Source organism: Pelecanus crispus, chromosome 17, assembly GCF_030463565.1.
Source record: "Pelecanus crispus isolate bPelCri1 chromosome 17, bPelCri1.pri, whole genome shotgun sequence".
NCBI lineage: Eukaryota > Metazoa > Chordata > Aves > Pelecaniformes > Pelecanidae > Pelecanus > Pelecanus crispus.
This window is the reverse complement of record NC_134659.1, coordinates 2,518,001-2,537,871: the sequence shown is the minus strand read 5'-3', so window position 1 is coordinate 2,537,871 and position 19,871 is coordinate 2,518,001. Positions and strand designations below refer to the sequence as shown.

General features: G+C 54.5%; 1 protein-coding gene across 1 annotated transcript; it reads left to right on the top strand.

The window, feature by feature from the left end:
- The first annotated feature begins 392 nt into the window (after positions 1 to 392).
- On the top strand, positions 393 to 17,220 carry RASSF5 (Ras association domain family member 5). Its single transcript, XM_075722289.1, has 5 exons — positions 393 to 512; positions 12,916 to 13,029; positions 14,540 to 14,837; positions 15,223 to 15,338; positions 16,572 to 17,220. Exons 1-5 carry the CDS (start codon positions 393 to 395, stop codon positions 16,722 to 16,724), a joined length of 801 nt encoding a protein of 266 aa, XP_075578404.1. The 3' UTR covers positions 16,725 to 17,220.
- The last annotated feature ends 2,651 nt before the right edge of the window (positions 17,221 to 19,871 follow it).

Here is a 19,871-nt window from a genome sequence, read left to right as displayed (position 1 = left end):
GGTGCGAGGCGAGCGCAGGAAGGGGAGGCGATGCTGCACGGGCGCCCGGGGGACCAGACCGCGGGCAGTGAGCGAACCCAGGCGCCCAGAGCGGGAGCAAGCTCGCAGCTCTGCCCCTTCCATGCTGCCCCAGCGCTGCTGCGCAGGGAGGCGGGTGGAGGAGGAGAGGGAAGGGTTACCCGGCACGGCTGCCTGTTAAAGAGAAATAGCTCCGCTGGCTCTAGAGGATGAGCAGAAGGAGCTATTGCAGATAAGCGCCGGCAAGCTGAGGATGTGAGAGCGGGCTCGCTGCTGGTGCAGGAGCCGGAGCGGGGACCGCCGATGGTCACCGGCCCCCTGAGATCCCCGGCGAGCCCCGTGCACGCTCGGCCTCTCGCCTCTGCTGGGTTTCGATGACCATCGGCAGCAGCATGAGCAGCGGGTACTGTAGCTTGGATGAAGACCTCGAGGATTGCTTTTTCACAGCGAAAACCTCTTTCTTCCGGAGCACGCCGAACAAGGTCCCTGCCAAGGTAACAGCTTAAGAACCGGGGAGAAGGGCTGTGCTGGGCAGGGAGGTGGGGGGGTTGCCGGTGAGGGGAGATGTCGGTGTTCCTGCACGTTTGGCTGCAGGTGCTGCCAAAATTAGCTTGCAGCTGGAGTCAGGGCAGAGCTGCTGGCGGGGAGGAGGGCTCTGTCTGCCTCTTGCAGGCTCCCCGCTCCCGTGCAGGGGGTCTGCACTGCTGCAGATTTTTCTCAGCCTCCTCTTAACCTTCTGCACGCGGGGTTGGCCCCTTCCTTCCGCCCCGGGGGATCCACGCTGGAGGAGCTGACTCCAAATGTGGGTTTTTTCAGCTTTAGAGGGGGCAGGCAGCAACCCTGCCAGCTGTCGTCCACGGGTCAGGCTCCCGGCCAGGGACCTGTGGTTTGGCCTCGCAAAATATGCACCACTGCTGAAAATTCCACCTGTGAGGTGGACAGGACTTAGTTACGGGACTAAATTAATCTGCAAACTTATTAACACAGTGATGAATCTGGTCCTTTTCTGGGCTCTTGGGTGCATGTGCCTGCCTTGGAGAAGGAGAGAGCGCTTGGCTGGGCAGCGTTTCACTCCAGGATGAGATTTCTGTATCAGTAACACTGACAAGGCTGCTTCGTGTTTTTTAAATGTTTATTTTAAAAAAAAAAAAAATAACGAAACAAAACAAGAACATCCCCATCATAAACTTCAGGGCCCCAACCAGAACTGAGCACAAAAGGAGAAGGCGCTGCTGCGGAAGTGGGGGTTTCACTCAGGAACAAGAGCGGCGCTGAGAGACGAGATCTGACCCGGGGAGCAGCTTTCTGGCTTAGAAATTCCCCTGTAGCCCATCAGCACCGACACGCTCCTGTCCTGGCTCTGCTGTATTTGCATGCCCAAGGCTGCTGAGCTGCAATCCTCAGCAGGTGCTTTGGGGTTCAGCTTTCTGCAGCGTGGAGTCGGGAGGGCTCTCCCGGCGACCTGGGCTGTTCTCCTTGGGGGGGCTCGATGTGGGGGAGAGTTTAAATCAACTGATAATTTTATTCTCATTTCTCTGAAGAAATGCTCCCTCAGGTTTAACGTGGGATATTCCCTGTTAGCCAGCAGCTCCCTCTCGCTATGATTAACCGACACGTACTGCTGGTTTTTAAATGTCATTTGATGATTCATTTGTGTAGGAGATGTAAAAGATCGCGGTGTTAGTGCAACGGGCGCTGCACCCTGCGCCGGTTTAACGCTGTTCTTTTTGAGCCAGGGCACTGCAGATCCTCGGCTACCTTTCCAAATCAGCCTGAGCACGTTCGTGCTCGGGAGCTCTCCCTCGCAGAGGGGTCGGGGGCTGCTGCAGCCCCTTTTCACCCAGCTCCTCACCTGGATGCGGCCGGCGTGGGCGGCAGACCTCGCGGCTGCAGGAGAAGATGCAGCCTTTTGGGGGTTTGGTGTTATGGGGAGGAAATGGTTCCTGTGCGTGAAAAGAAAAAACAACACACACAAAATTTGCTGCTCAAGCAAACGATGTTGCATAATGGGTCTGTGTGCAGAGGTGGGTCCTTGCGTTTCTCTGGCTGGAGGTGGAAACCATCCTCAGGCCTTGGTGGAAGAGGGTTTTGGGGGGTTCCTGGCATGCTGGGGGGGTTGGTGATGGTGCAGGTCCTGCAGAAGCATGAGGCCGGACCTCAGCTCTGGATGGGGCTGGCCCTGGAGCACAGAGGGGAGGAGGAGGAGGAGGAGGAGGAGGAGGTCTGGTGAGGGTGGCAAGGAGAGCGTGTGCCTGGGGAGCAGCCAGCAAAGCAGAGGGACGGGGGACAGGCGCAGCCCCAAGGTGGACATCTGCCTTGGCTTTTGCTTCACTCCCCGTCCCCCCTTTTTTACTCGGCATCTTACTTCTCTTGGGCGATGATGTTGAACGTGGAACATTTCTGCCGCTGCAAGAGCTGCGTGTGGCAGCAGCATTGCATTTCACCACCAAGTACAGTACCTGCTCCGGGCCACGGGCAGAAAACATCAGCTTGGACCCAAAAGTGAGTTAACCTGCTGGGTGTGTTTGGGACTGGCAACGTTTGTCCATCTTTAGAAACCCAGGAATGATTCCCAAGCCCAGGATGCATGGTGTGGCCAGCTCTGCAGCAACAGCAGCCACCAGCCCGTGGGCATGCCCTGTGCTGGGCAGGAATAACCTAAATGCGGATAACTTGGGCAGGCACGTCTTAAAAGACCTAGGAAACAGTCTCTGTAGAGGAAATGTGTTGTATGTGGGGTAGGAGGAGACAGACAGGCCTCCCACCATTTAAAAAAATAGAGTGGAATTTGATCACTATCATTAGAGAAACCATTTTTCTGACTGAAATAACTGTATTAGTCTGAAGAGCCTCTTTCTAGGAATTTTGTCATTCCTTTTTATTTTCAGAACCATCAGCACAATCGCTATTCATTAGCAAAGAACTGGTTTAGATCTCGGATGTGACCTCATCCCTGGAGATCTATTACTTGGCGTTTTTGTGACTCTTCGGCTGAATGGCTTCAGTGGCTTCTGCCTGAAGCGTGATTGCTTAAAACTCTGCAAAATTGCTTTTCAAGTTCCTGCATCAGTGGCTGCTGGGAGAACCAGCTTAGAGGAGAAAGGGGCAAATTTGTGACCAAGAATAGAACACGCAAGAGGGACAGAACGCGGTTTCACCCGGGGCAGGATCCAGGGGCGGGATCCAGGGGCGGGGGCGATGGGGCCAGTTCCCGGGTAGGGGTCCCCGAACGATGCGAGCTGGGGTAACGCAGCAGGCAGAAGCCTTCTCTGCTGAAGAAGAGGGAAGCTCTGACGTCGTGGAGGTGTCTGCGGTGGGTGCACGGGCGGCGTTGCTGTGCTACCCGGTGCCGGCGGCTCCGGGGCTCAGAGCAGAGGCCAGCGTGGGTGCCGCGCTGTGCGGGAGCGGGCGGCCGGCGGGGAGTTACGTGAGCTTGGGCAAGAGTCAGAGGACACCGCCGTGGTGGTTTTGGCCCCGTGTCTGCTCTCTCCCTCTCTTTGAGCCCTCCACAGCAGCAGCATGCGGTGGTGCCTGCGATGGGGGCTACACTCCTGGAGGTGCTCGAAACCCAAGCAGGGGCTGGATGAGGTGATCTCCAAGATCCCGTCCCGCCTTGGAGAAACTCCGTAGCCGCAGGCTTGGCTGGCCATCAGGCGCAGCATCTGTGCCGGTTTGCGGGTGAGCAGCAGGCGTTTGCCTGTGCTGGGTGGGCAGCGGGGCCATTGCTCTGCCTGGTGCAGCGCGAGGTGCAACGCAGAGGAGCCAGAGCTGAGGGACCAGCGCGGGGGCCTGTCCTTGGCCCGTGGTCTCTGCCTTCCGAAGGGCTGTCGGAGCGCGGAGCGATTTCCAGAGGGGAGGCAGGTCTGCAGGGGGTCTGCCTGGGGTGCAGGAGAAGCCCTGGGGCACCTCTCCGGGGGGGAAAGGGGCTTCTCCTGGCCCTGCGAGGCTGCCATCAGGTCCCAAATGTCTGCTCCTGGGGATCAGTGGATCCCTCTGATCCACCCAGCCTCCCTGATCCGTGCCGGGGTCCCGCCAGGCTGGTCTGCGCACGCAGGCGGTGGTGCGGTCAGGCACCGCGGGGTCCAGCCCAGACCCCCCTGAGACGGAGCTCCCTGGGAGGACCTGCTCAGCTCTCGCTGCTGAGCAGCGATGTGGCAGGAAAAGCGGTTTCTAAGCGAAATCTCCATGGCAATCAAAGCACCGAGCCCATCTTCACTTGCCTTTAACCTCTCTGAAATGCAGCAGCGATCCTGCTCCCCTTCTCTAGAGATGCGCTGCTCTCCTGTCTTTCGCCTTTTCCTCTGAACCCCAAAGTAAACCGCAGCATCTCATCTGAACTTCTCAAAGGGAGTGCAATATGGGGGGGGGGGGTTGGGTAGTTTTGTTTTTTCCTTTTTCCCCCCCCAAATCTGTTGTATGATTCTTCCCCCCAGCTGTTCATGCTTGAGAGTCGATCCTTTCTCCATACAGCGCTGTGAACCGTGGGAGCGTGCGGCGAAGGGGGAGGCGCTGGGCGTTCGGCAGCGACGGAGAGCGGGGCAGGAGCAGAGGTGTCCCAGCTCTCTGGTGACTGCGACGGGGCTGCGCGGTGCTGGCCCGGCCCCACTGCCCCCCCCGCCGTCACCGCTCCTTGCTGCAGCTGGATTTATAGTTCTGAGCTGCCGGTTCTCATGTTTCTGGCTCAAATTTGAAGCGGTCGTGTTTCTCTCCAGTCGTCCATGCTGTGGTGTGATGGGGGTTGCAGGGCGTGAGTTGGTGATGCTCCTCTGAACCACGGCTCCCTGGCCAGCAGCAGCGCTCGGACGCGCTTCTCCAGGCTTTGTTTTCTGATGTTTTTAAGACAAATCTTTCCTTAATAAGCAGAAGAATTGAGGATTGATGCCCTGAGGCGTAAGATCCCTTTAGAAGAGATCTTCGAAATGCTCTTGCAATCTGAACATGTGAGCCAAAGGGAGAGCTTGGGCTGCATTTTCGGGAATGCAAATTGTCACAGCGTTGCTGCTGTAAATGGCGATGGACCTGTGCCCGGGCACACCAGGGAGGACTTGGCCGCTCCTGCCTCTAGATAAGATGGTCGTTGCCAAAAATGTGGTGATTTTGGGCTAAATCAGTCTCCACCATTCTGCTATTCAAATTCATTAACTAAATAGCTGGTGAGGAAAATTGGCTGGGAGCGAGGGGCGGGGATAGCGCCTCTGAGGCTGGTTTGTGGCTGCGGGGAGGCAGCCCTTGCTCCAAGGAGCGTCCCGTGGAAGTGCACGCTCAGCCTTTCTGCCTTGGGTGCCTTTCCGTGTCTGGTTTTATGGCTGGCAAAGCCACAGTTCACGAGCTGCCGGTCTTCCACCTCCTGAGCTGTGCACCCAAGCCGTAACCATGCACCAACCAACTCCTCGGTGCCGACTGGGGCTGTGGTGGGACGGGGAGCTGAGGGGAGAGGGCACCGTCCCCTCTCTACACTGCAGCGGCGTCGGAAAGCTCTCACGTCCCACCTAGAGCTGCTCTTCCCAGCAGAGAGGTCTGGCGTGGTGCAGAGCTGCTGCCTTTGCTTGCTTTAACAAGGGTTTGAAGGTGGGTGTTGACTTCTGCAAGGTGAGAGGCTGGAGGAAGGGTGCTCTTCAGCTGGACGGGGAGCGTGTCTCTCCTGGCATCCTCGCAAACCGATAAATAGAAAAATCTGTCACGGAGGCTTCGTTGTTGCCTTTCTTGGCTTAGAATGGCTCTTTTGAGAGTATGTCACCATAATCATGTTGGCCCATGGGGTTTTTTTACCTCCCCCGTAATAGCTGTCACAAGCTCACGGCTCATTAGATGAGTGGTAGATTGCAAAGCGGCCGGCGTGGCTGGAGCTGGGATGGCGGCTGCCCCGGGCGAAGGGCATTGTGTGGCTGCCTCTTCCCGGGGCGCTTGTTCTGGGCGGCTTTTATCCTGCCGAGCATTACCCCAAGTGCCAGATGAGCCTCAATTCCTTTCTTACAATTGAGAAATAATGTAGATTATGGAAGGGGAGCCCGTTTGCAGCAGGCTGCGATGGGCAGGGGGAGGACGCGGGCAGGTTCACCTCTCTCTGCTGCTGTGGGTGCCCCAGGCCACCGTGGCCAGGCTTGGTCCTGTGCAGCCCATGGGTGCCTACATCTTGCTGCAGGCCACGGCTGTCTGAAAGTTATTTTTTGGCAGTTTCATAGGGGATGGTAAACCTCTCGCCTGCTGAATTTAAACGGTGCCAGCAAGCTGGCAGTGGTGGTTAAACTCTGGCATCCGCGGCCATGCAATGTTCTGCATCAGGTTTTTAACAGGGTGGGTGTGGAAGCACCCTGGCAGCTCCAGTCTCACCTTCGCTTTCCTTCCAGTTGCACGTGAGGGTGGAGGGATGGAGGCGATGGGAATGCGCTGGTTTTGCATGCAGACGTCATGGTGTGCCGCCGTGCACCCAGGCCATCCCCGGGGTGGCTGACGTTGCTCTTTCCCAGTTTCCAGCCAGGAGAGCCGTGGGTCCAGCAGATCGACTGCCAGGGCTTAGGTGCAGGCAGAGTTACCGCGCTGTTGTTTTGGTAACAACTTGTTTCATCCTGTCCCGGTATAACAGGAAATGTGGCAACGGTTTATGGTTAATAGCTTCTGTTTTTCTTCCTTCAGCCAGAATTGCATATTCTGCACCAGAAACTTTGCAAAACCGGAGGTCCGGGTAGATTCGTGAAGAGCAAGAAGTAGCTAATCGTGCATGATCTAATCGTACAAGATGGAAGGAGCAGCATTTCTCTTCCCCCGGCTGTGACCACCCTTCCCAGGGCTCTCCCCCCGCCGTGGTGCTGGTGCGGCTGGGCTGGTGCGGGTCCTGCTCGCAGGCGGGTTTTGGTCTGTAAAACAGAAAAGCAGAGTCTCCAACCGTGGGGTGTGTTGGGGGTTGGGGACGGTGTGGTCGCCAGCGCTGGGGACTTGCAGCCATAGCTCTGCCTGAGCATCGCTGCCATGAACAGCACGAGGAGCTGAAGGGGTGAGCCCTTGGAGCCCCCATGCCCCTTATGGTCCCGCAGGGCTCCCCCGGCCCTAAATAGCTGCCGGAGCCGGGACGGCGCCGTGCTGGGTCCTGCGGGACAGCCGGCTCGGGCGTGCGTTAGCTCTGCTCCAGTGGCCTCGCCGCTCGGCCGTGGGTGGAGCGTGTCCCTTGGGCGTTATCCAGGCGCTGTCGTGGGTGCTGTGCTCGTCAGCCCCGCGATGGGATTGCTGCATGGAAAGAGATTATTCAAACTTTCTTTCCCTTGAGTCCGAGGGTGTAGGAAGCAGGTGAGCTGGCGGAGGCTGGTGCGGTAGGATTGCTCCCAGGCTGTCCCTGGAGTGGAAGCAAAGAGCTTTTTTGCAATGCTGGCAGTGTTTTGTTGCAGTATTGGTCCAGCTGATTCTCATAACGTGTTGCCGTTTCCCTTTTAAAATCAAAGCGGTTGTAAGAACTGGCCTAGCTACGTTTCAGGCTCACTTAGACGTTAGCGCTGTGGAAGCGGTAATTTCTGGTTTGGTTTTTGCACCACAACTGACGTGTAAGGGACAAGGGGCTTGGGAGTCCCATGCTGCTTTATGCCATACACGCAACCTGCTGTCTCGGAGACGCATCTTCAAATCCGCGGCCGGGTTGCAGCTGCTGGCGGAGCGAGGAGCCCCATGCAAGGTCGCTGGTTTTGTTTTCCAGCACAGGTTGGTTGCTCTCTGCACACCTTAAGTTGTGCTGCAGTGGAAACAGTTAAACCATCTGTCACTGACGCTGGGAGCTTAATAAAAGCAAATTAATTCCACACCAGGTGTGAGATGACTTATAAAATAACTCTCAGAGAACACAATATGGCTGTTAAAACCTGTATTTGTCAAATTGTCATAATGCAGGGTTTCTTTTTCAATTACAATTGCACGTGGAGGGGGAGAGGACAACCCGTTAGCCGTAGCTGCGGCTGCACGATCATGTAAATTGTCGGAGTTGTGATGGCCGAGGGTTGGAATCCCAGTTCCTTGGGGCAATCCTGACATCAGGGTGTTCGCTCTTCCAGCCGCCGATGAAGGCTTGGCATGGCAGAGGTGCTGTGCTGCTCTCGGGCTTTGGCCACCCTGGCTAAGCAGCGGGTGCAGGTGCCTGAATGCTCCTGTGTGCGGTGGGATCCTGGGGTCTGTGGGTGCTTTGCTTATGTGTGGGTTAGTCAAAACAAATAGATGTACTAAATAAATAATGGGCAGCATTTCTTTCCTAATATGTTTTCCCAGACCAGGGTCTGAGCACCAAGAAGCTGCAGGATGGGCGGAGGAAGGCAGAGATTTGGGAAAACCTTCGTGCAGGTGGGAGCTGAGCTGCCTCCTGCCTTCCCCAGCGCTGCCGGGGCAGGAGCAGCAGGCAAGAGGGGCAAAGCTGCCCTCCTGCCAGAGCAGCGTATCCCAGCCGCTGTCCGATTCCAGCTCCTGGGAGCAAGACTTCATCTGCGCCAGCAGCAGCAGGGCAGCTTTGGGCGCCTCGGCAGGGTCACGCTGCCAGGGGAGCGCTCGGGAGGCTGCTCAGCAGGGCTCTGCGGCTGCCCCTGCGCCCGGCTGGAGCAGTACCAGCGTTTTGCGAGGATCAGGGTGCTGATGTGGGGAGCCGGGGGGCTGGGCGAGCCAAGGCGCCAGCGGGCACGGCTGATCCACGCAGACACGCGCGTGGGGGAAGGCTGCATGCTGGAGGCTGGGCAGGGGTTTGCTGACGGAGCTGTGCAGGGACACGGTGCGAGACCTGTGACATGGTGCCACCAGCACCATCTCCTGAGCCAGGCTTCCCGCTGCTCCTGCTGCGAGTGATTTAGGTTCCCTGGAGCATGAAGCAATTAGCGTCTGCCATGTGCCTGCTGCAAAACCCTGGGGACCGGCACCGCTCCAGGCTGCTGTGGTCCTGGGTGCACCGTGCGTCCTCCATGGAAACCGGGCGGCATCGGTGCGCGAGCTGCTCGGGAAGCTCTTAATTGCTGGCACGCGCTATTTTCCTCAACTGGAAACATCACAAGAGGGGAGGGACTTGCCCCGCTGGCGAGAAGCAAATTGCAGTGACAGACTGAGCTGCTCTGTTTGCTTTTGCCGTGCGTGTCTGGATGGATGCTGGTCTGCAGCGGGTTGTGTTTGTGCCACGGATGAAGGGTAGCATACGTGCACAGCATGCCTTACCGCTGCGGCTGTGCCGTGCGGCTGCAAGCCTCTCTGCATGCAGGAGGGGACGGTCCCGGGGGTCTCCTGGCGCCCGCTCGCTGTGGGATTGGGGTGGGGGCCGGCCGGGTGGGTGGCAGCGCAGCTGTGCCTGCCTCCAGCGCCGTCAAATGGGCGACGTGAGGAAGCGGGGGGTTTCTGAGTGCACACCTTCTGTTCACTTCAAGGGAAGGGTTTTTGTTGGTTTTAGTTGTTTGTTTTTTTCTTTTTCCCAGCACTACTTTTGAAAATTTCTACCCTTGGCGTTATTTTTAAAGACTCCCACGCCAGCCCAGCACCTGTGTGCGGCCACGTAAGACCTATTGCAGTCAATAGATTGCAGCGAGGCATGTGCCTAAGGACTCTGACAAACTGCGGAGTTGAAATTGCCATTAGAAGTGGATGTTTATGTGCAATTCTTAAAAACCCCAGGAAAGCTTTGCTTTTATTTTCTTAAGGCACTGAACAAGGAGGAGACTGTAGTACAGTGTTGTGTTCCTCCATTGGGTTACTGCTCCAGATCAGCATTTCGAGATGTCTCGTACTGTTTGCCTGTCTAAAGCAGAAATTGTGAACTCTCACTTGGGAGTTGCTTGAATGAATTTGGGGCGCTCTGAGTCCCAGGACTGTAGCAGTCTTGCCAGATTGCAACCAGGATTTCAGTTTGTCCTGTGCTTGATTCTCCTCCTAAAAGAAATATCATGGGTAGCCTGGGGCTGTGCTGGCTTATCTGCAGCTTGCTGCATCCTTGTTTCATGTGCTGTGGGGCTGCCTGGGAAGAGACGGGCTTTGCTCCCAAAGTTGCTTTTTTTTTCCTTTTTTTCCCTTCTTGGAGGTTGCAGGTTTTGTTCTGTACTGGCCTTGACAGCACATCCCTTCACGCTTTCTGCTCTCCGCTAACACTAACTTCTGAGCAAGCCCACATAAAATACGGGAGCGCTGCTCGCAGTTTCAGGCAGCGCTGGTGAAATGTATTCGCAGCCTGTCTCCGGGGAAGGTGGTGAGTTATGGAAAGGCAGCAGAGCACTGCGCTGTGAAATACGGCCCACTGAGCATAGTCCAAGACACACGCAGGCTTGTTTGCAGCAGGTCTGGATTTTGGGATGCTGAAGGCTGTGCTTTAGAGACCTGCCCTCCTGGCTGGATGGAAAGCCCCTCTGCTGAAGGGCTTTGGGTAACCAGGCTAAAGTGGTGTCAAACCTTGAAACACAAGATGTTTCAAGCCTCATGTAGGGAGTTTCCAATGGTCTTGTGGCAATAAAGTCATCGTGGCTTCTTGAGTGCCCATGTCCTGCTGCCGTCGAGGCAAGCGGCTGAAGGAGACCGTGAAGAGCCCCAGCGATCGTGCAAAGAAATGAACAGCGCGCGTGGCTGCAGGCTGTAATTCTTGCTGCTGGTCTGCCTCCAGCGCCATGGTTTGACGTGATCGGCACCCCTGGGCTGGAGCAGTGCTCAGGGCAGGAGTTCAGCTGCGGTACCTCGTGGGGAACACTGCTCAGCCGTTGTGTCCTCGCAAGCTGCCCGCAGGGACCCGTGGTGCAGTCCTGTCCTTGCAGCGGGTTATTTCCCATGAGGAGACCCACAGGTGGCTGCTGAGCTTTATCGTGCAGCCAGGGAACTCTTGGGTTAGTTTAGCTCCCTGTATTTTTTTTTTTTTTAAATAGATTTTCTTAGCCCACTTGTCAATTTGAATTTACTTCAGGGTCACACAAGTCCTTGCTTCCATCTCGCTATTACAGGAGCCGCTAAGCCTGCAACAGACTGCTCCAGATGGGCGCTGAAGGTGAGCGGGTGCTTTTGGCCCGAGTGCCTGCTCTGGGCTTGGTGTCACAGTCCCAGGGGGTGGAGATGGGGTGCAGGGGGTGTCCCCAGAAGCACTTGCCGCTGTCTGGCCGCGGCTCGGTAGCTTTAGCTTTGTGCTCTGGGTTTCCCTCCCCTCCGTACCCCTCCCTGCGTGGTGCCGGCAAAGCACTGGCACCCGGGGACAGCCCCGGGAGCCTGGAGGGGCTCTGCAGCTGCCGAGGCTGCACTTGAACTCTTAGGGTGGGAACACGCAAAATCCCTGCCCGTATGCGCTGGCGCATCCTTTCCTGCCTTCCAGCAGGGTTTTCGGAAAAGAGCTCGCCGGTTCTTGTGTTCCCGCAGCGCCTGAGTGCGCCTGGGCCGTGCCGTCGCGCTGGGCGCGATGGTGGAGGATCGCGTCCTGACATTTGGTTTCCAGGGTGTCCGTGGGCCTCCGCAGCCCGCGCTGCGGCACTTGGGCAGATGGGAGGTGGGAGCGTGGCTCAGGCTCTCGCTCGAGGCTGCTACAAACCTTCGGCTCTGCAGAAACCCATCTGCAACTGCGTGTTCCTGGTGCCTCGTCAGAGCCTCCCTCCTGGCTCCCCCGACGCTGTTCGTGCTCTCTCCCTGTCGTGCGTGTCCCCGGGACAAGGTGGCTGGCATCCCGCGAGCCTTGCTTGCCCGCCTCCCAGGCTGGGAGCGGGGAGGCTGCGTAGCCAGAGATGCCTCCCGGGGGCCGGGCGGGAGCAGGGGCAGGCAGGGCTCGGCGGTGCTTTGCGCGCTTTCCTCCAGCGTGCCCCAGGGATGCGTGCTCTGCCCTTCTGCCGCAGAAAGCACCTTACTTTGCCCCTTTCAGATGGCCTAGAACGGACACCGTGGTCCTGCTCCGCTCTAGCGCGGGTTTTGCAGCCGCTCCGATCCCGCGGCAGCATCCTCCTGGCCTGGACTCCGCCGCCGGTCCCGAGCGGGCTCAGCCTGTGCTGCTGGCAGCACCGGGCTCCGCTCCGCGCTTTGTCCAACCCATTCGCTGCCTTCCTGCTTCAACGCTCTAAACCCTGCGCTGTATTTGGGAAGCTTCTGCGAGCTGCCTCTCCGCGATGGGATCGTGTTTTCCCGTTACTCATTAGTGACATTTCCAAGTGCGACCTGCAGGTAAAGCCCACCTACGTGCCGAATCTGTCCTTTTGCCTCCTAAGAGGAAATTCCCCAAAACCTGGGCGAGCAGCAGCGGCCGTCGGCCTCCCGGCGAGCCCACACGCGGGCAGACGCTGAACGGTTTCTGACACGGGGTGGGATGCGTTGACAGAGTTTGCAGGGACTGATTTATTAGTCATGCAGCCAGCTTGCTGCTTGTGTGATTTTACTGCTCTGAGCTATAATTTCGAAAGCTAAGGAGGAGTAATCCAGCAGAGATTTAACTTCGGGTTCTGCCTGGGTAAACCTGCTGGGAGCTGGTTGAGGAGCACCCTGGTCTTTAAGGGGGTGCCTGGCTTGGGTAGGCAGAGACGTGAATACTGGAAATAGGATGTAATTTTTTTTTTTTTTTTTCCCCCAATTGCATTGCAAGAAGCAAACGCTCAGCAGGTGCGGGTGGCTTTTTTGAAGGCGGGTTTTAGAGGCTGGCTTCTTTGCCCTGCTTTGTACAGGGATGTCTTTACCGCTCTGTGCCTCGGTGTCCCACTGACTGGTGGGGTTTGTGTCACCCCCCGCTGCCTGTTACTGGTGCAGAGGGGCGGTTTGGGGCAGGGACACGGCATCCCCCACGCTGAGCCTCTTGGCCGTAGGGACATCTCCACCTGCGCCGTCGCTGCCAGCGTGAGCTCAGGAGCCGTGCAGCCTCTTTGTTCCTGCATTTCCCAAGCAAAAGCAGAGCTGACGCGGTGTTACCCAATATATAAACCAGCTAAAGCCTGTCTCTTCTGATTTCAGAATGTAACGCAAACGGTAGAAGAAGAAAAACCCGAGCCTCCGACCATCCAAGAGATCAAACAGAGAATTGAAAAATACAATGCAAAAGTTACGAACTGCCTGTTGATGAAGCTGGTATGTACTGGGCTCTGCTTAGGGAGTACGCGGAAAGACCCATGCTGGTTTCTCGGGGCTGTCGGCTGAGCCAGGCTCTAGGAAGGCGTCTCCGAGGCAGGAGGGCTTGTGGCTCTTGAGATGTTCTTGTCTCCCTTACCTCTTCTCCCACGCGGGTTTCCTTAGCGTTAGTCACCGACGCTTGAGATAACCCTTCCCTGCCTCCATCCCCCCTCAACTGGGAGCACTGGCCCAGCGATCTCTGGCCAGCCTGTGCTGCTTGCCACAAATAGAGGAGCCCACGTTGTTCTAGCGGGGATGAGTCGGGGCAGAACGCGGGCTGCAGCACCGCGCTTCGGCAGCTGTTGCAAGGTGGATTTAGAAACGCAAAGTGTATTTAGAAGCGCAAAGCCTTTCTAGAAAGAGATGCTTTTCTCCTCTCTGCTGCCAGGCTTGCTTAAGCAGAGGTCTAAGAACCACAGTGGATGCCTTCTATTTTGAAGCTTAGATCGCAAACTTGCTTGTCACCACCTGTAAGTAAAGCCTTGATGATATGTGGTGAGAAGACAAGGAAATCGCCTCCTTTACAAGCCGGAGTACCGCAAAGGTACAGGCTTTGCAGGATCTTACAGAGAGGGGGGGAAAGCTTCTTAAAGAGTGAAATAATTAAATTGAAGAACTTCCAGGAACAGCAGCTCCGTAACTCCCTGGTGCTTGCTAACATCTGAAAATAAACCTGAAGTTTATTTAAAATAGTAGATCTTACAACAATTCCCTTTGTGAAGGCTGCACAGTAATTTCTGCTGGAATGTCTCGCCCGTTGATTTTTATCAGCCCTTGACTTATAGGAGTCACCTGGGACCCAAATGTCTACTCTTGAGTTACTTTTCTTGAAGCTTAGCGAAAATGCAATCCTGAGACTCGATACAGCCTTGGGACTCCTGGCACCCGAGGTGGAGCCCTCGGCTTGGTCCTGCCTGGCCCCTGCGGAGGGACTGTACGGAGCCAGGCTTTTCTCTTCATTTTGTGCGTTTTTGCAGAGCTGAGGGTAGGGTAAGGGACCTGTTGTGAGACAGGCTGATCGTGAATGGTGATTGATTGTATGGAGATGCGAGAATCCCATCAAACGTGGGGAATACGGTTGGGAGAGCCTGCTGAACGCGGGGGGTAGAGACCTTCCCAGAGGTTTCAGATCCTCACTGAAGTGCAACTACAAATTACATGTAATGGTTTCCATAACTGACTGGTAGCAGCGTTTGGTTTTAAATCAGACAGGATCGCACAGACGCGAGGAAGGGATGAGTCATTACCGAGTGGAAGGAACAGAGAAAATCGGTAGCGACTAACCCGAAATTACTGGTTACTTTTTACATGATTAATAAGAAACCCTCAAACTCCTAGCTGTACCGAGGGGTGGAAAGTCCTGCAGTCACCCCGCAGGCTGCAGCGCTGTAGAGCAGAAAGCCCCTCGGGGTGGGGGGAAGGACTGGAAGGCTCCCTGGAGCCTGACCCCCCCTCTCCTCTGCTTTAGAACGACGATGGGACGTACACAGGTTTCATCAAAGTGCATTTGAAACTGTGCCGCCCGGTGACGGTACCGGCGGGGATCCGGCCGCAGTCCATCTACGATGCCCTCAAGGAGGTGAACCTGGCCAGCATGACGGACAAGAGAACCTCGTTCTACTTGCCGCTGGACGCCATCAAGCAGCTCCACATCAGCAGCACGACCACAGTGAGCGAGGTGATCCAGGGGCTCCTGAAGAAGTTCATGGTGGTGGATAATCCTCAGAAGTTTGCACTTTTCAAGGAGATGCGGAAGGACGGGCAAGGTGAGTTCATGCCCTCGGACCCGCCAGCTTTCCTGCGGCTGATTGGTTTTGCTTAGTTTTGTGTTGCAGAACCATACCCGGAGCGTTCCTCTGGGACCCGGTGGTGTGTCAGGCAGGCAGTGTCTAAATGGCAGATGAATAAATGGCCTGACCTCCACGAGAGGCGATGCCGCTGAAGTTAACGGGGAGTTGCTAGTTTTCAGAAAGGGGCTGAAGTCACCTAAGACCTAACAGAGATTGTTATGGGTCTCTGACAGAGACTCAGCTACTTCCACTGCAATCCTGAGCAGCACGAACCGCTTTTCCGTGCTCCAGTTGACCTCCTGAGCTTTCCTCCGCCCCGGCAGCCGCGGGCTGACCGTGGATGTCTGCTGTCCCCTTGCAGTGCTCTTCCAGAAGCTCCCTCTCACCGAGTTCCCCCTGTACCTCCGGCTGCTGGCGGGCCCCGACACAGATGCGCTCAGTTTTGTGCTGAAGGAAAACGAAACGGGGGAAGTTGAGGTATGGCGGTGACTCTTTTTTCCCTTGGTTTTTACGTGAACGTTAACAGCGTTGTGGAGCACGTGGCAGCGTTGCAGAGCTGGGAGACGTGCGGCAGCGGGAGCACGGGTTGAAGCGGTGCCACGCGAGCAAGGCTGCTTCCCTCCGACGGGGCTGGGTTTACCGTACCCACGTGACACCAGCTTTTCTCCAAACTTAAATTATCAGCTCAATAGACTGCTTGTACCTTACTTTTCAAAAAAAAAAAAAAAAAAAAAAAAAATCACTTATTGCTCCTCAAGTATGTTGATTTTTAAAAAATTTAAACTTGAGCTGTAAAAATGCTGAGGCCGGTTTTGATGGCCAAACCATAATCTGTGTACAGAACCAAGCAACGCCATCCCAGAGTTAATCCTCGATAATTAGATTAGCTAAACACTGTTACAAGCAATCCGCTAATTTAAGTAGAAGCCAGGGACACTCAGGTAATAAATTTGCAGGCAGTTTTTGGTTGCAATCATGCTCCCCGCCACGACGAAGGCAAACGTTGGGAGCTGCCGCATCCGGCGGGACTCTGGTTCCCGTGCCGGGAGCGGCTCCGTGCCGCAGCGTGGTTCAGGATGTGCCGTGCTGCCGGAGGAGCTGGGCTGCGGTCGGCAAGGATGCTGCAGGAACGCCGGCTTCCCGCGGCACTGCTGAGCAGACACAAAGCGGTATTTATTAAGCAGTCGCAATCATCAGCCTGTGGCCTGCCTGTTCCGTGCTGTCAGCCCGATGCTGTTGTAGGTGACAGCCGGAGCAGCCAGTCTGCTGGCACCCTGTGCCAAGAGCTTTGCTGAAGCTCAAACGGTTTTGATAACTTTGTGGTAAAATGAAGAGAACTGGCTCCTGCTGGGACCTCGCTCCCCCTTTGTAACGAGAAATGCGGGTGAGTGCTACGTCAGTTGTTTCCGTATATATTTCAGTTCCTTAGGGAGCTGTGTCATCTCTTGCAGTGGGAGCTTCCATTCATCCGAGTAAAGATAATTTCTATTAGATCTACAGTCTCAGAACTGGGATGGTCCTTTGTGCTGTAGCCCATTATCCTGTCTCTCTCACAACACGACGCTGTGAGATTAAGCTACCTGGAGATCAGATACGTGTTTAAATGTCTTTTACTGTTCCTCTTCACAGATTCAGGGTTAAAAAACCCCACAAAAGCAATAAGGTGACTGGCATGTGCTTACTTTCCCTCCGTTTCTGCTGTTTCTGCAGTGGGACGCATTCTCCATCCCAGAGCTACAGAACTTCTTGATGATACTGGACAAAGAAGAAAAGGAGAAAATCCAGCAAGTGCAAAGGAAGTACGAGAAGTTTAAACAGAGACTGCAACAGACCTTGAAAGAAGCCAGAGGCAAGCCTGGATAGCTCTTCAGGAGGCACTGGGCAACAGACTAAGCTAGATACTGTTTTTAAAATGAAAAGACACTTCTCAGGACACCTCATAGTGGTCACTCTCCCTCCTCATCCTTCCATTAAGGACTGGCTCACAGCACCTGTAAAATGAACACATAGCTTTTTCTTCTTCTGAAACCTCTTATTCCAGGACCAGAGCCAGTCAAAGAACGGGAAGCCTGTTTTAAAACTGTGGCCGTCAAACACACCAAACACAGCTGCTGGTTCGCTTTTCAACTCTGCCATCAGATGGAGAAGCTTCGTGGAAAATGCTCCGTGTCAAACCCAACAGGAACATCTACTGGCTAATGTTCTGAGCAGGGTAACACTTGCCGTTCACGCTCCTCCCAGCAACTTGCTTGTTCTTGTTCGGGGGTGCTGCGGCTCACTGCGTGCGCCCACGTGGCCGAGCCCTCGTTTCGTAAGTAGGGCAGAGGAAGCAGCAGATAAAGTGGAGGAGGTTGTTGCACCAAAGCACGTGGGTGTTGCAGCTGCAACCAATGCCGGACGGACTTGTTCAGGGCTAAGATAGCCAGGCAAGTGGAAGGTTATGACACCAAGGCAGCTACAACACCCAAACAGTCTGTTAGGAAGTGTTATTGAAACTTGGTCATATTAATTCCAGGAAATGTCATCCATTTTGATTCTAATTAACTTGAGTTTTGAAAACAGATGTGAATTAAAGCAAATACCCCTGATGCTCAGCAAAGCTAGCCAGTGTTTTACCAGTTTTCTGCTCTGTAGGAATTGGGACCTTTGTTGTAACAAATTCTGTTTGAAAAGCGTAATGATGGTTGGGGCATGGGCCGATGGTTCGATACTGAACATTTAGCAATACGTATCCAACAGACTAATCCAGGAAAGCTCAAAATCCCCCTTTTGCAAATCAGACTGGTTTTGAGCTATGAGCAGGTCTGGCACCGAGGGAGAGGAGCTCCGACCGGGGCCAGGGTGTGGATGTGGCTGCCTGGGTGGGAAAGCCTTAGCACCAGGAACAGTAAGGGAACCGTTAGCCTCGGATGCTTTCCTCCCCCCGCGCTCTCACACCGTGCTTCCTCCTGCTAACCCTCCTTGCACTGCTCTCCCACCGCTCCTGTCCGTGACGCGCCATGCTCTCCCTCCCTGTGCTGCTCTGTACCTGTCGTGTTCTCCTCCCTCCCTCCCCACTCGCAATCGGTGCTCTGCCTGCGTGTCCAGGAAGGTTACCAGGTTTTGCTCTCTACGTGGAGCTAGGAGAGGAGAGTAAGTCTCTCTCTCCGCCCCCCCCCCCCCTCAGGGCTCCCACTGTCTCTGATGCATCCTTCAAAAAAAAAAAAAAAAAAGTCCTTGAGCTGGAGCATCAGTTACTGCCATAACTCTAACCAGCGACCCCGATCTCGCTGAAGCCACGCAGCGATTGCGGAGGAGCAAGGAAAGCTCCATGGATGCTGAGCTGAGAGAGGATGGTCCCCATGTTTACTCTCGGTGCTCTGTACCAAGCACGCTGCACAGAGCCAGGTTCAGTCTTCCCTCTGTTTACACAGGACACCGCAACGAAGCGTAAAGAGAAAACGGAACGTTAACGCTAGCCGGGTTCAGATGGAGCATGTGAAAGGGTTTCATATTGACTTGATGACCAAGCGTCCCTTTGAGCTCGCTGTAGACTGCTGTGACCCCACCTGCACGGCGTGGGAAGGGAGGCAACAGGTTATTGGGTAACAGATACCACAGAGACAACGTGGAAGAGTCTCAAATTTACCTCAGTGCCTTTTTTCCCTTAAGTGTGAAAACTTTGTCTTTGGGCTAAGGAGGATGTTGGAAGGGGCTTTTGTCAGAGGCCTTGTCAGTCCTGTCCCCCCGTTTACCTAAAGTACTGTGATGAGGCTGCTTTTGTCCGTAGAGGGTCGAGGAACTGTTTTGTTTCTTTTTTTGAAGGCGACCGCTTGAGATTCTGCCCCCCCCCCCCAATTTATACTTGAGTATGTTTGTTTCTAAACCGTAATTGCATCACTTAAAGCCCCTCAGTTTGTATAAATGCCACTTTCTGCAAGCTTAGTTCCAGCTCATGATTTAGTCAGTAGCGTAAAGGGTTTGCTAACAGGGCTATGGCCGCTGGCCCGCGGTGCAGGAAGGGCCTCCCAGCTGTACTGTACTCTACACCCAGATGACCTTTAACAACGCGGCGGCAGCCCAAGTACAGCAGCAGTTTTCATGCTCTGGGGGCTGTTCGTCCGTTTACAAGAATACTTACCACTTCACTATGCACTTGTGAAGTAAATAACATTTATCTAGTGCTTTGAGTCTTGAAAGCACTGTATAAATACTTCTGTTCAGTCAGCAGAAAGGACACTGTAAAAACTGCCATTGGTTCTGAGAAGTAAGATCCAGACGCTTGTTTTTAAATCCCTTATCTTTCTGGCTAAAAGCTGTAAAGATTTCTTTTTTGTTGCTGTTGTTTCCTACTGGAGTTTTGGTGACTGTCTCCCTCTCCCCTCCTGGAACCCAGCATGTCTTTGACATTTTGTGGAAGGCATGGCTTCTTATGCAATTACCGTGAATGCTGCTGAAAACCTCCTGCAAAGGGGAGGGCTGTTTCTTTTGGTGTTTTTTTCCAATATACGGGGCATTTGAGGAATCGGTAGATCTCGAAACTCAAATTCTCAGTCAGTTGGGCTGTGTCTAGGGTAGAAGTATTGGCCCCTTCCTTACTTAAGTGCAAAATACTGTTGGCAGTGCCTTTGGTTAGTATATTGCGTTGCCTAGTTTGTGTGAATTTATTTTTCATGTCTATTGTAAAACATGTAAAATAATGTGTATAGAATGGAATAGCAAAGCTTCTATTGCAAAGTGAAATGCATTTTTGCAATGCTGTAATTTATTTTTACTACTTCCTAGTATTCTATGGCATTTTTAAGAAAAGTCTCACTTCCCGCTTTTTTGAAGGGTCTGAAACTACTTGGTCATATGCAGACAGTGTAAAAGACAACAACAATAAATCAAACAGTAAGAAGTCTCTTTTAACTTTTTTTTCTGGCGCCCTCCTATGGAACTTCCATGTATTAAGTCTAAAGGGAAAATACAGGAATCCTTCCTAGAAGTGAATTTAAATTTCTTAACCCTACTGTAAAGTGTTTGAGCTTC

Bases quoted from the DNA above. Each gene is read 5' to 3' on its own strand.
- RASSF5 (XM_075722289.1), top strand. From the start codon at position 393: ATGACCATCGGCAGCAGCATGAGCAGCGGGTACTGTAGCTTGGATGAA. The intron at 13,030-14,539 runs GTATGTACTGGG...CCTCTGCTTTAG, and splicing joins ACTGCCTGTTGATGAAGCTG to AACGACGATGGGACGTACAC. The intron at 15,339-16,571 runs GTATGGCGGTGA...CTGTTTCTGCAG, and splicing joins ACGAAACGGGGGAAGTTGAG to TGGGACGCATTCTCCATCCC.